A 15,796-nucleotide genomic window follows, 5' to 3' on the forward strand; every position below is an offset into this window, starting at 1 on the left:
TAGCCCCTCGAGTGAGCAGCAAGGCCTTGTACCTCTAAGAGCCCAGGGCTCTTTTGCAGGTGTTGGAAGGACCCAGACCATCTTAAATGGAACACCCAGACCCTGCCTCACCCCACTCAGACCTTTCCCCTCAAACCTTCCAGGAAGTTCTGCCGTCCTATCCTGGCTCACCCCTAATGTGGAGGTGCACATCTCTTCTACACTGGGGCCAGGTGCCTAAGAAGGAACAGAGGCAGTGTTTCCCAGACTGAATCCATCTTATCATTGACTAGAAAATTGATTGAGTTGCCTGGGGTAGTCATAAAACCCTTTGCAGAACATTACAAATGTGATAACTTAATGGCTTACTATTTTGCTACCTTAATATGCAGAAATGATAGAAATAATCTATGAATTTTCTCACAGATAAGAACTTTAGTTCTAGTAGACAATATGATATAATTTTGCATGTACCCAATGGGCATTTAAAAAATAGCATAACTTTGAATCCTGTAAAGCTTCTATTCACTGTCCTTTTCAGATTATTTATGCAGTAACTGTAAACCTAAATTATTGATGTTGAGAGGTACACAGGGACTTCGTGGCTCTGTCACATGCCCACACCTTAGTAAAAAGAGAGATGGGTGTGGGGGGCTCCACAAAGCTACCTTCTTTTGTGCCCAGAAAGAAGGTAATAGGGACAGTCAGAAGACTCCCTCTTTCCCCTAGCTCGGGCCTCTCTCGAATGCCTTAGACGAACATACACACACACACACACACACACACACAACCCCAAAGATGGCCGTGGAACTCTCTTACTGCTTCTGCTAGTTTGAGAGAATCCCATGGGTTTTTTTTCTTTTTTCTGGTCTTGAGGCTGTAACCAAGAGGATTCCAAGCCATGTGAGAATTGTCCTGCTTTCTAGAGAGTGGAGTGTGACCCCGGGAGGTCAGAAGCACAGTCTGTTACTAGAAGTCCTGTCTACTCATCAGAGAGACGGCCGGTTCTAGGAATGAAGCGGGACTTTTTGTAACCCAGGGCGTGTTGAATTCTGGGAAACTGTATTTTGGTTTCCTTAACACTTTTAACTATGTGGGGCTTCACCCCCGCCCCCCCCCCCCAGTCTCATTGTCCCTTTCAGTGAAAAGAGACAGACACTCTGGGAGCTGTTCCTGCCCAGTGCTGTATGGTTCCTCACTCACCCAGCCATACAGGTGGTCCAGCGGGCCTTCTTTTCTTTCTTTCTTTTTTTTTTCATGAAGCAATATAAATATAAAATACTTATTTTTTCATAATTAAATGGGTTTCATGAAATGTGTTGGCCACTGCTTTCCTTGTTCTCCATCAAAATTCTTCCTTTGTGTTAGGATTTTTCGCCTTGTATACAGAGGGCTAAAGATTAGCACAGACATTCTGACCTTGAGTAAGGTAGTAGTTCACAGTGGGTGGTAGAGGTCTTGTTTTTCTCTGTTAGGAAGTTGTTAAAGAGTGTATGAAGATAGTCATGAATGTATAGTGTTCGGATCCTGCTTTTAGTTCATGTGGCCGTATCTGTATGATGACAAACGTTTGTCAGGGAATAAAGTGTCCAGTGTCATTAGCGCTCAGTGCCCTTCCCCTTCAGTGTTGAGCCCCAAACTTCCCTTTCCTTTTAAGTTAGGGAGTGAGGGGGTTCATATCAGCAGCAATCATCAACCGACCAATGGGATCTACTTAGTGGTGGCTGGATTTGGCCCTGATCATAGCACAGCGTGGCCACTTGGGTTCTCGTAGAGTTAGCCTCACTTTCTACCATGTTCCCCCAGAGATTGCATCTTGCCTGACCAGGAGGGACCTGGGGACTCCTAGTTGGAGGTCACGGGTCATTCTGAAGTGTGGGGGGTGAGGGCCCAGGGGCTGGTACTGCTGTGGGAAGTCCTTGCCTCTCGTAGATCCAGCCTTAATGTCTGACATCCCAGCATGAGCAGACCCTGCACAAAGTGGGTATCAGAGTTCCTACTGTGAGGAGTAAACAATGAAGACAGTTTTACCAAAGAGAATGAGATACCACGTCATGTCTGCCTGTTACCGTTGATTTGAGTGCACCCTTAGAAAACTGAATGTAACACAAACCCAGGACATTTTTGGAAATTGTATGCTCTTTAGCAACTTTGTGTGAATTTTTATACAAGCACTGTTTTATTAATTATATAAAATATAAAAACAGAAAAACTGTGGTCTCTTAACACTTCATTTCTTTAGGGCTCTCGCCATTTAAGAGTGTGTCTGCACCTGTCTGTCTGTCTGCCTGACTGCACCTTCCTCCCAGTCACAAGGGAGAACATGAGTGTTTGGGGATTTCAGTGCCTGTAACCCAGGTACAGTGAGTGGCAGGACTCCCCACTCTAACACACACCATCGAATGTGACACCCATCTGAACCTTTTCACCTTCCTGGCCGGGCGCCAGCCCTGCCCATCCCAGCAGAGCTTCCCTTGGACCCAATTTTTTTCACTGTGTGTCATGTGGGTTGTAGTTCCTCGAAGCTAACCTGAAAACAAAAAAGATGCATGCTTTCTCTATTTGGCTGATTGAAAATGAGCATGTGTCAGAGTGTAGAGACCACTCCAGATGGCCCAGGTTCAATCTCTGACACCCACATGACAATTCACAACTATCTGTAATTCCAGTTCCAGGGGACTCAGTATGCTTTTCTGGCCAACTTGGCTACCAGAGACATACATGTTGGCAAAACACTCATACACATAAAAAAAAGTACAGCATGCTCTGTCATGCCTGGGGGGAAAGTTGAATTAAGTGGTCTACTGTATGAATATTAAACTGCTCTGTAATAACCTCAGTTGAGAAAGCTTACCTTGGTAAGTGGGAAGAGGCAGATTTCCATATTTGCATGTACTTCTCTGTTAATGATTGTTTTTTCAGGTTTTTGTTTGGTTGGGGTTTTTTTTTTTTTGTTGTTGTTGTTTGTTTGTTTTCTGAAGCAGAGATCGGCTGGCCTGGAATGCACTGGACCAGGCTGGCTCAAACTCAGGTGATTCTCCTGCCTGAGTACTGGGATTCAGACTCAGACCACTGCATCCTGCTGCTTTTCTTGAGATTTGGGTATTGCCCTTCTGACCTCACCCACCTTCCTTGGCCTCCTGAGTGCCCAGGTTATAGGCCTGTGCCCCACCGCGCCTGGCCTGGCTCAATTTAAAAGTCTTTATTGGCTTAATTTTTATTTCTAGATTTGGAAATTTTGCCCCATAGACTAGGGTAAATGTTGGGAGGGGTTGAACAGTGGAAGTGGGTCAGGGAAAGGCTGAGGAAGGGGGGGTAGGGAAGACCAGCCCACTGAGGAAGGAGCTAGCTAGATATGGCAAAGGTTAGAGCTGCCTAGAGTTTAGGCCAGGAAAGGAAGGAAGGGATGCAGTAAGGCCTTACTGCCTCTAGAGGAGGCACATCCATTCTGCAAATGTCTTGGGAGGGCCAGCCAGCTACTAGGCCTGCTCCATAACTGACCAGCCCTGCCCCCATGAGTGCCTGGTTCCACAGCCCATTTAGGCCTGGCAGGAAGGCCCTGATGTTAACAGCACAGAACCTGACAGGTCCTGCCTGAAGCCGATTTGCAAGATGTGCGTGCCTGGGCATGAGCAGATGGGGCCTTGCTGCTGTGTTCTGAAGACAGCCAGGCCATTGCAGGTGTAATGAAGCTGTCCCCTGGCCTGAGGCACAACTTCGGGACTACATGCTCTCCCAACCTTCCTGTTTGTCCCAGCCTGAAATGACAGTAAGTGTGCTGTTTCTGAGGCGTTTCCATCCTTGGGAAATTGTGTGTGGAGAGATACACACACACACACACACACTTCGTTCTGCCTAAGGCCTGTGGCCATTGCTGCTGTCTTCAGGCGGTTAACACGGGCTGCATTACACAAAGTTGGCTTCTACGTTTTAGCTTTTGGTTTCTCTGCTTCAGAATCAAGAGCTAGGATCCCAAAGCTTTTTTGTTTGTTTGGTTTTGTGTTTTGTTGTTTTATTTTTTCAAGGTAGGTTGTGTGTGTGTGTGTGTGTGTGTGTGTGTGTGTGTGTGTGTGTGTGTCCCTGGTGGCCTTGAACTCAGAGATCTGCCTGCCTCTGTCTCCTGAGTGCTGCGACTAATGGTGGGCACCAACACTGCCCAACAGTATTTATTTAATTTTGGTTTTTCGAAGACAGGGTTCCTCTATATTGCTTTGGAGCCTGACCTGGAATTCACTCTGTAGACCAGGCTGGCCTGGAACTCATAGAGATCCATCTACCCACTCTGCCTCCCGAGTGCTGGGACTAGAGGCGTGCACTACCAACACCTGTGGTTTTGGGTTTTTTTTTTTGTTTGTTTTTGGTTTTTAAGAACGTGCATTATATATAGCCCTGACTAGACTGAGACTTGCTATGAAGGACAGGCTGCTGTCCACTCACCTCTGCTTCACAGGAAGTGGGATTGAAAGCGTACTACCACACCCAGCCAAAAAAAAAAAAAAAAAGGTTGATAGGATCTGTATTGTTTAATAGTGACTTTGATTGCAGAAACGAGTATTACCTGTGGAAACCCCTGAAGAGCAAGTGTTCATTTAGATAAGTATTGTTTGCCCCGATGAAGTCTTTTAAGTTTCACCTGTCTATCTCTGGGCGTTCTAAAAAGTCTCAGTGTGTTGGTGCACGCCTGTAATCATGGGAGGCTGTGGTAGAGGACCATAAAGGGGCGTTCTAAAAGTCTCAGTGTGAAGCTGGCAGGCGGTGGCGCACGCCTTTGATCCCAGGCAGAGGTAAGTGGAGCTCTGTGAGTTCGAGGCCAGCCTGGTCTACAAAAGCTACACAGAGAAACCCAGTCTCGGGAAAAACAACAAAACCCCAGGAAACCCAAAGTGTGTTGGTGCATGATTGTCATCGTGCTGCGGCAGGGGATCATGAATTAGAAAGTAAAGTTGAGTGACTGTTGTAGAGCCGGAGAGATTCTGCCAAAAAAAAAAAAAAAAAAAAAAAAAAACCAGGGGCCGAGTGAGGCAATGGGGCCACAGATACCTTGGTGTGTGCTCACGGGAAGCAGCCAACAGCAAAGCAAGCCCGCGCCGTGTTATTGAAGGGAAGTGGGTACAGTCTGGGCCAGTGTCCCTCTGAAAGTGAGTGAGCCGGTGAACGTGGATGGGCGCGGTGTGAAGTAACGGGTTACACACCGGGAAAGAGAGTATGAAATGAGATATGTAACAAAGCATTTATGAAATTCCTGTAAGCAAAACAGTGCAATGCATTTCACAAAAATGATGCCCACTAAACATGTGAAATGGTTGCCCAGGTGGGAGAGGAAGGCAGTGAAAATGTTATCAATAGCGGGGGTGGCGTGGGGGGGGGTTGCTTGGGAAGGACTGGGAGGGGCAGTGTGCTTCCTAAGGAAAACCTCTCATGGGAGTTGGTCAATGTTTAACAGCTGCTGCCCTGCGGGGAACTAAAAAAAGAAAAACCCCCGATCTGCAGTGTTTGCGATTTCCAAAAGCTACTCCGAGGCTGATTCTGAGCAATCCAACTAGCTGTGCGACTCAGAGCAGTTCAGGAGCTGCTCTTCTGGGAATGCCATGTGCCTGTCATGATCCCTGGAGACCAGGCAGCTGTGGACTGGAATTTCTCCGACAGTACAGCAAGCCTTCATAGAGCCAAGGTAAGACAGACATCCGCCTTTTCCCTTTGAGGTAGGTCCATGAACATCCCGTCCACTGAATTTTGTTTGTTTTTGTTTGAGGCAGGGTTTCTCCCTGTAATGGCCTTGGCTGTCCCAGAACTCCCTCTGTAGATCAGGCTGGCCTGCCTCTGCCTTCCGCCTGGGATTAAAGGTGTGCTACCACGGCTCAGCACGGGAATGTGGGGCAGAGACAAGTCTCCATGTCTGTGTAGAGCATAGATGGCAGGAATCTCAGTTTCCTAGAGGATTGTCATTTGGGTAAAAAGCCCAGATGAACCAAACAGGCACAACCATAAAGTACTCATGCCTTTGAACACAGCAGCTGTGCTCACAAAGCAGGGTACATTTACTTTTAACTATTTGGGGTCTGTTTGGTTTTTTTTTTTTTTCATATCACCCACGATACCCCCAAACATTTCATCCTTCCGCTTCTACCAGTCAAGAGCTGGGATTAAAGGCATGCACCAACACATCTAAACAATATATTTAAAATACTTTTCCCGCTTTGTCATCCTATTAGAACAGCTGACACGCTGTTCCTTGTTCCAGCCTTTGCTTGGACATTAAGGGATGTTCGGCACCATCTCCAGGCTCTCCGTTCTTGGTGTCGCTAGCGCCCTGCCCATCATGACAACTAAAACTGTAATTATTGCCAAATGCCCCTAGGGAAAGTGGACAAGTTGCCCCAAGTTGAGAACCATTGCATTGGAGTGTGTCCAGGGGTTGTCTTTGATTAGCTCATTATGTTGGTCACAGTTTTACTGGGGATGCCTTGCCAGGACCACATTAAAAGGCAGCTGTCGTTAGCTTCAGTAATGATGTGACAGAGTGCCATGGATCGTGAACTGCTCTTAAGTTTCTGCTAGTTTTCCTAACTATGTTCCAAGTCCCTCACACTGAAGGCAACTCTTGACAGAGCAATCTTTTGCCACGTGTTATGACCAACTAGCATCATCTGTGATCAGTTCTTAGTTTGGTTTTTAAAACATTTTAAGAGTCATTTCAGTAGTTTTGTGTGTATGGGGAGTGTGGGTATCCTCAGAGACCCTGTATCTCCTGGAGCTGGAGTTACAGGCCATTTGGGCCACCTGGTATGGGTGCTGGGAACTAACGTTGGGTCCACAAGACTAGACGGGCTCTTCACCACTGAGCTGTCTCTCTGGCCCTTGGTTTGATTATTCTGTTTCCCTTTTCCCCCCTCCTGTGACAGGGTCTCATTATGTAGTTCTGGCTGTCCTGGAACTCAGCCTGTAGACCAAGCTGGCCCCGAATTCACAAAAATCCGTCTGCCTGCCTCTGCCTCCCTAGTGTTGGGATTAAAGGCCGATAGTTTGATTTTTAAAAATTGTAGTTGGGAATGGGTCCGACCTGCTAAGCAGTTAAACCAGGTACAGATTACTAACAGCCTTTCAAATGGCCAGCTCTGTGCCAGACAGCAGTGCACACCTGGAATCTAGCAGGTAGACGGCCAAAGCAGGAAGATCTTGCGTTGAAAGCCGGCCTCAGTTACATTCAGAAGCCTTAAAGAAAGCTAATAGCTTCTGCTGCTCCACTTTCTCCTGTCAGGAAGGACTGTGGCGTGCATAGAGATATGGCCATGTTTTGGTTGTGGTGGGCTGTTTTTAGAAGACCTGCTGCTGGATGGTGTGCCCTCACCATCCGAGGCTTCTCGAATTTTCAACTGACTTTGCAAAGAGAAGCTGAGAAGAGGGAGGGATAGGAGATAAGTATGTTTATTGTTCTGTCACAACCTAAGGGTCAGATAGTAAACATTTTAGGCTTTGTAGGTCATAGAAACCGTCTTTTGTGCGTGCCCGTACGTATGCATATGATGTGCATATATATATGTATGCATATGCACATATATATACAAATTTATAAGAGAACATTAAGAAATTTTTTAAACTAAAATTATATTCTACACATATGGGTGTTTTATCTGCATGTATGTGTGTAAACCACATAAATGCTTGGTACCCACCAAGGCCAAAAAAGGGCATCAAATCCACTAGGACTGCAGTTACAGATGGATAATTGCCATGTGGATGCTGGGAATTGAACCCCAGTCGTCTGGAAGACCAAGCTCTTAAGCACTAACATTAAAATGTTAAAGCCATTTTTAGCCTGAGGGCCATTACCAAGCTGGCCTCTGGCTACATTGGTTTAACCTAAAAAGAAATCATTCTCGACGGGCTCTAAGTAGACCAGTTGGAAGTGTGTGTGTGTGTGGGGGGGGGGGGGAAGGCTTTACTCTGGACTGCAGAGAAGGCGAACCCAAGGAGCCAAGACTGGTGTGTAGTAAGTGGTGAAAGGTTCAACCAAACTTGTCCTATCAGACTCTGCTGGCTTTAGCCACAAGCCTGGATCTGAGAAACTTAGTCCCTAGGTGGTAAATATTTAAATAAACAAACACTAAGAAGCCAGCCGTGGTGTTACCTGTCTGTTCTGTAATCCGTGCTCTTCCTTGGGAGTTAGAATCAGGATCAGGAATTCAAGGCCAGTCTGGGCTACGGGAGACGGGTGATGGTACCTCTCCTCTAACCCTAGCACTCGGGAGGCAGAGGCAGGTGGGTCTTGGTGAGTTTGAGGCCAGTCTGGGTTATACAGTGAGACCGTCTGAAAAAGTAAAACGAACCTGCAAAGAAACAAGGCCAATTTATTTTACGATGACCGGAGGTAGTAAATGTGGGAGCCGCAGGCAGGTCAAACGCCCCCTCTGGCCCCGGTCTCTGCAAGACAAGGGAACTCTCAGAAGCACAGTAGAGGCGGAAAGCCTCGGATCCCAGCTTCCACAAACCGCTCCAGTGACTCAGTAAAAGTGTCCTTTTCATGCGGGCCCTTCCTGACAGCCGGGACGCCGCCGTGGGGAGAAGCCTGGTTATTTGGACTTCTTTGGCACCTTCAAGCTCTTCCACCTTCGCAACAGCACTCGGTGCTTGTCACTCTCCGTCTTCTCGCCATAGACGGTTTTCAGGAGAATGCGCATCACGACCTCTGTCCCTGTCTCTTTGTTCTCTCCAATGAGCAGATCCAACGTGTCTCCCACCTTCACCTGAGGACAGAAGGGAACAGCCTTGACGCCAGCCTGGGAAACCTAGGCCATCCAAACAGCCCTGCTTTGTTCAAATGTGGTGGTCGTCATACAGGAAGGGCGGGCGGGCGCCAAGAGCTCAGTCCTCTGACACCGGCACCCTGGGTCTGAACTGCATTGTGGGTAAATGTGCAGGAGGGACTGGAGCCAGCCAGGACCGCCCTCTGACAGATGAGTGGCGGACGGATGGCCTAGGGTGGGAAGGCACCCTCGGGGGACCTGTCTGCAAGTACTGGATGCACCAGGAAGAAACCGGCACTGATTTTTTTTAACCCAGGTGACCTATCTGAACTGGGGATGGGCCTGTTTGTTAAAACATCTGCACCACAGAGCAAGGATTGCCTGTCCTGTGAGCGTGCACTCAGAGAGAGAGAGGCGGCCTTGGTCCACAAGGGAGGACAGCCCAGAAGGGGCAGAGGCAAAACCAATCTTACCAGAGAACACATGGGTGTTTCCTGGTCCAAGCAGCTCAGAACATTAGAGAATCTGACCAGGATTACACCCTGGCCACCCGCTGCTGTTTGTCAAAACATGAGCCAGGACCAACAACTGCTTCTGTGCCGTAAAGCAACTCGTATGTGGGCCGCTGCCTCTACTGAAGGGCCTGGAGACCTGGCCCCTGCCCTTGCCACCTCCCAACTGCGCTTCCAGGGGGTCTGACACCCTGGTCTGGCCTCCAAGGGCACCAGAAACACACATACTATACATGTGGGCAAAACACCCATTCACATAAACAAAAACTAATTTTGAAAAGTATCTTGAAAATACATAGCTTAGAACTGGCACATTTTATCCCAGTTCACTTGAAAGTTTCCTAGATTTGTTTTATGCATGGATCTTTTGCCTGTGTGTATGTCTGTATGCCATGGGCAAGCCTGGGAGTCAGAGATGGAATGCATCCCCTTGGAATCGGAGTCACAGGCAGCCACCATGTGGGTTCTGGGAATTGAACTCAGGTCCTCTGGAAGAGCAGCAAGTGCTCTTGGTTGCTAAGCCATCTCTCCAGCCCCCAACTTAAGTTGTTAAAAGTTTGATTATTCTGGGAGTGGGGCCTGTGTGGAGGGGGAGGAGAAGAAAAGCTCCATTAAAATACAAGGGTAACTAGTAGGGAAGGGGAGGAGGGGGAGGGCATGGGAGGAGTGTGGAAGTGAACACAATAAAAATTCATCACATGCAGGTATGAAACTGCCATAATGAAATGACTATGAATAATTAATAAGCACTAGTAAAAGCATTTTTAAAAAGGAAAAGGAAAAAGTGAGCTCAGAGGATTACTCTTAGCCCACCCCACCCTGGGAGCCAAGTTTAGGACAGCATCAGTCCCCATGCTCAGGCTTGCAGTGTGATGCACTGTCGACCCACCTGGTTTTCAGAACACAGAAAACCTTTGCTGGGCGCGGGCAGGTGGAGTCAGGGGAGTTGAGCTGCAGACACAGACAAGCTGGCGCTGGCTCCATGGAGCAGGCTGGGGGAAGCAGGCATGTTTTATTTAGTCCCATCCAAGGCCTGGTCCTCTCAGGCACAAAGCAAAACTGGCTGGGATTAGTGGCTGTTTCAAATATCTACATTTCAAATCTCCCCTTAGCTGCAGTTTCTATGGCTACCAGGCCTCCTAGTAACAAGGCAGCCGAGTGTTAATACTGGCCTCTGCCTTTGCTGACCCTCTGGAGAAATCTGGAAAGCAGCCGACACACAGAACACCCAAGGCAGAATGAAGCTCAGCAATTAGGCTGTGGCTAACGACCCCTCAAAGCAAGGGAAGAACAGCAGCTAATGAAGTTTGCACGTGGGCTGCAGCAGAGGGGGGTGTTCGGAAGGTGAGGCTATGCAGTAGCGAAGGCAGACCAGCTAGTGAGGGAAGCAGCAGCGGGGTGGAGAGGGGCCCATCCAGGGTCACTGAGCAATGACTGACAGGTCATTCTGCCCTGCCAGCCCAAGGCTAGCAGAGCTCTTTGGCCTTGACTAGGAGTTGAGACAAGAATGGATGAAGTTTCCCCTTTCTGTGCGCTAAGGTGGCAGCAATGGACTGCATGACCCCCGGAGAAAGGACTTGAAGGAGCCTCATCAGTGTTCAACAATGCAGAGGACACACCGAATGTTCCACATCCCAGGGCAACTCGGGGTAGCTCAGATCCTGCTTAGCAGGCCTGTGGTACATGCAAGAAAAATAAAAGCTACTCTTCCAAACTGTTTCGGCCTCTTCATTAACCCTCACTACTCATTGCTAATAGGTTAGGCTTCTAAGCATGGCCTTAGGCTTAGGTTTTAAGCACTGTCCCCCCTCTCCCCAAGAGACAGGTTTCCTATATTTGAGGCTAGCCTCCAACCCACTCTGTAGAGGGGTATGGCCTTCTGACCCTCCTGCGTGCTGGGGTTAGAGTTTATATGCTGCTGAGGGGCTGAACCTAGGGCTTCTTCACAAATGCCGGGCAAACACTCTATCAGCTGAGCTACAGCCCTGTGTCAAGCTTTCAATTACAGATTCCTTTTTTTTTGTTTGTTTGTTTTTGTTTTTCGAGACAGGGTTTCTCTGTGGCTTTGGAGGCTGTCCTGGAACTAGCTCTGTAGCCCAGGCTGGTCTCAAACTCACAGAGATCTGCCTGCCTCTGTCTCTCAAGTGCTGGGATTAAAGGTGTGTACCACTGACGCCCATCAGTTATAGATTTCTTGTATCTTCTTTATTAAGTTTTGTTAAGTCATATAATCTTATGGTTAAAAAGCATGGTTGAAACCTGATGTTGGTGGTGCACACCTTTAATCCCAGCACTCGGGAGGAAGAGGTAGAGGCAGGCAGATCTCTGAGTTCCAGCTCAGCCTGGTCTACAGACGGAGTTCTAGGACAGCCAAGGCTATACAGAGATAGCCTGTCTTATATTTATGGTTATGGGTCTAGCCTTTAATGGCTGAGCAATCCCTCCAGCCCAAGAAATCCTGGCTTGAAAAACCAAGAACTGAGAAGCATGGCTGAGGGGCTGAAGAGAAGGCTCATCAGTTAAGAGCACTGGCTACTCTCCCAGATGACTGGGTTTCATTCCCAGCACCCACATGGCAGCTCTCAACTGTAACTCCAGTTCCAGGGAATCTTCTGACCTTCTCTGTCAGGAGCTGCATGCATATGCCCAAACAAAGGACACACCCACATAGAGTAAGAGAAACCGAAAAGCCTTAATATGGCCCGTAAGAATCTAAGCTAAGTACTAGTAATATTTAATTAAAAATATATGTAACATCTGTTAACATTGTTTGCTTTGTTGAAATACAGTCTGGGCTAGCCTGAACTAGGTGAGTAGACTTGACTGGCTGAATCTGTGGCAATCTTCCTGATGCCTTCCATGGTGTGTGTCACCCATGTCTACTGCTACCTGCCATGATTCCATGGGGGTAACATTAATACCTTAGAAGTCTGAGGGTAGCTTATTCCAATTCCAAGACAGTGGCCGGTGGATGATTCCCATGCATGATCATGCATGATCAGCACCTCAGAGAAGGCGTCAGGGCCCAAGGGAAGTTGGGGACAGACTGACTAGCAGGGAACAGACAGGGCCATGGATAGGCTGTCATTACAGGCTGGATGGCTCACCGTTCTGCTCTTCTTCCATAATTTCTCTCCGTTCAGCCTGAGTTCGCCTTTGTAGAATGCATCTTCTACTTTGCTATTAAAAAGAAGAAGAAGAAAAAGACTTAAAATGTAAATACATTCAACAATCACACAGCTTTGAGGAAAACACCAGCTATCAGTATCCCCTCAGCGAGTCCCCACGAAAACCCCTGCATTTGAGTGGAAAATTTGACATGAAAGTGGCATCACCCACAGGCACCAGAGAGACCTGCGATTCTGATTCTGAAGGGTGGGTGGGCGGCTGCATGGCACTAGCCCAGTGAATTGTAATGGCAGAGTGAGTGGGTCTTTCCTACGTTCAGTGTCCTGCTCTGCGCTGGGACAGAACCCAGACACCACACACATACAGAGATGGCATTAAGGGACCCCGTGTGCACTGGGATTGAGTAATTCCAATGTGACAGCCTTTCACCTCAGTGTGAACCACTGATGACCAGAGAAGACAAGACACAAAGCCTTCCTTCTGATGACCTGACTCACGGTGATGGACATCAGGGCTCAGCTCAATAAAGCAACAGCCACTGGATATAGAACATCTAGCAGAGAATGACTGGGCCAAAGAAATCTCAAAATTCACACTTCCGGGCACTGCATGGGACTCAGGGTTTACAACAGCTACAACACGAGGGCCTACTACTACACGATAGGCCCACTTACGATACTTTACACAGATCTTAATCCTAGAGGCTCGTCCTTGCAGTCCCAGCACCAGGGAAGCTGAAGCTGGAGGATTTCGGTGAGTTTGAGGCCGTCAGGAACTAAATCGCCAAGTTCTAGGCCAGCATGAGCTAGAGTGATGACATGGCTTTAAAAGGTGGAAGACGAAACTCACACGCTGGAACCAGAAAGCAGCCTTCTGACTGCACACAACACAGCATGCACACCGCTGCCTGTCAGCCATTCATGTCAGACATTTTATAAATAATTATTTCTCCCTGTGTGTGCTGGCTGCCCTGGAACTCACTTTGTAGACCAGGCTGGCCTCAATAATAATTTTTAAAAAGGAAAAGAAACCCTAGCCATTGCCCCTGTTCCCTAAAGTAACTTCTGTTAGCCCCGTTTTACAGGGGAAAACGGTGCATAGCATGCCAGTACTGTGCATAAAGTCTGGAGTACTAGTAGTTTGGCCCATTTTATTTTTGTTTTTGTGGTTTTTTTTTTAAAAGCACGGCTTTCTTTGAATAGCCCTGTGGCTGTCCTGGAAATCACTGTGTAGAGCTCTTACGGAGATCAGCCAGCATTTTTTGTTTTTTGAGGTGGCACCTTAGCATGTAGTGTAGGCCCACAGGCCCACTTCCAACTACCTCAGGGCCCTGAATTAACCTCAGGTGCTTGGATCGCAGTGTGACCCAGCATGCTAGTTCAAGAAGCCGCATGTGTGAGTGAGACAGAGACAGACAGAGAGAGAGAGAGAGAGAGAGAGAGAGAGAGAGAGAATGCATGCCACAGTGCGTCTGTGACAGAGAATACTCAGGGGAAGCAGCTCTCCTGTTCCTCCTGGGATCAGGGGCTAGGGCTCGCTCAGGTCTGTAGTCTATATGCAGCCTTACCCACTGAGCTACTTCACTGGCCAGAAACTGCATCTTTTTTTTATTTTTATTGATTATTGCATATGTATATGAGTGAATGACTGTGGGCACATGTGTACCATTGCACATGTATGAAGATCTGTAGACAACCAGTGGGAGGAGTCAGTTCTTTCCTTATGCTCTGTGGGTCCCGGGAACTGAACTCAGGTCATCAGGCTTGACACTGAAGTACACTCACCCACTGAGCTAATATGCTAGCTTCTAAACCTGTGTCCTTAACCAGCATCTCCTGTTCCTGCCATTGATTCTGCATGTAGTTTCTTGTACTGTAGTACACGGGAAATCAATAGCTACATATCTCTGATAAACTGAACCCTTCTCTTTCAGAGGCTGTTACTAGGGGCAGAGGCATTGTTCAGCAATAGGACACTTGCCCACCGTGTACAAGGCTCTGGGTTTGATCCCCACCACTGTGGAGAAAAAGAGAGAAATATGTCATTACGTCAGTGACTCAGAGCACACCAGCTGTGTGTTGGGATCAAAGAAACATGGCACATAGGGTTTAAAGGCAGTCAGGTGTTCTCTCATCGGTAGAGTGACGTAATTGGTACAGGTCACCTTTCACATCTCTGGTTATTATTCCCCTAACACAGGCTGGGTGCTTGTCATGGCACATTACACTAACCAGACAGGTGGTCCATTATACTCACTTTCTCCCAATGTCAAGGCCCGTCTTCAGGATAACGTCATACCGGAAAGACTGTACCGCCTTCTCCAGGTCTTTGTAGTCCTTGACCACACCGGGGCCACCCTCAAGCTCCTCTTCTTGCTCCTCCTCCCACTCAGGGTGATGGGTCTCCTCGTCGGAGTCCTCTTCATCTGCATCTTTTGGCAGAGTCTTTTTAGTGGAGTTTTTGGAGCTGATATTGCTTTTGAGTCGTATGGAAAACGGAAAAATACATTTTGGAGATACTAAAAGTCTCGCAGGGAGACTGTTACGGAAAAGTGTTTTACAATTTGATGTGTTTAACTTGGTACTGGAAAAATATAAGTATCGATTGCAGGAAGCACAGAGTTTGTGTGGAGATGTCCCTTGAAGCACACGCCAGAGTCTGAGAGCACCAGCAAGCAGTTTACCACCAGTCACAGCCATGCTGGCACACCCTGCAATGGGAAACAGCTGAGCATTATTCACTGGCCAGTGCTCAACTGTGTTAGCACACGAGCATGACACACAGGCCCTGGACAACAGCACCGCTGCCGTCAGTCCGTCCACCCAGGCTGAGGGCCACACACACTAACTATGTCGAGCCAGCCTTCCAGCTACAATCGCCATGCTTACTCACGGGACCGTCTCAGGGATCCAGGGAGACACAAAACTGCAAACAGTGATTCTAATCTTCCTTGCCCTAAACAGCTCTGGGTATTGATTACAACTGAAAACATATTACTAGTAGTTGTTAATGATTTGTTAAAATAAAGACTAAAGGAAAAACAAAAAGGTTGGATGTGGTGGCACACATCTTTAATCCCAGCACTTGGGAAGCAGAGGCAGGCGGATGGATCTCTTGTAGATCAGCCTGGTCTAAACGAGCTAGCTCCAGGACAGGTTCCAAAGCTAAACAGAGAAACCCTGTCTTGAAAAACAAAACAGAAAAAACAAAAGAGTTCATAAAATCCAGAGTGAATCTCTCAAACTTATTTCAACCTAGACCCTAGCCAATCAAAGCTAAGAATGAGCACAGCAGCCTGATCTGCGTTTCCCCTTCTTACTGTTCTTCAGGGCCAGACAGGGAGGAGGGGAGTGGCCCATACATTAGGCAGTCATCTCTGGACCTGACAGACAGCATCAAATCCTACTTACCATAAACACAACAAAACCATAC

The 15,796-nt window shown here is 47.7% G+C and overlaps 1 protein-coding gene across 1 annotated transcript; it reads right to left on the reverse strand.

Annotated features, from left to right (window-relative positions):
• Positions 1-8,392: 8,392 nt before the first annotated feature.
• Positions 8,393-15,087, reverse strand: Mtres1 (mitochondrial transcription rescue factor 1). The gene is made up of 3 exons (XM_051175588.1): positions 14,621-15,087; positions 12,343-12,415; positions 8,393-8,723 (listed from the first exon to the last, which is right to left on the reverse strand). The coding sequence occupies exons 1-3, from the start codon at positions 15,061-15,063 to the stop codon at positions 8,550-8,552; spliced, it is 690 nt and encodes a 229-aa protein (XP_051031545.1). The 5' UTR covers positions 15,064-15,087; the 3' UTR covers positions 8,393-8,549.
• Between the last annotated feature and the right edge of the window lie 709 nt (positions 15,088-15,796).

This window comes from Phodopus roborovskii, unplaced genomic scaffold, assembly GCF_943737965.1.
Source record: "Phodopus roborovskii unplaced genomic scaffold, PHOROB, whole genome shotgun sequence".
NCBI lineage: Eukaryota > Metazoa > Chordata > Mammalia > Rodentia > Cricetidae > Phodopus > Phodopus roborovskii.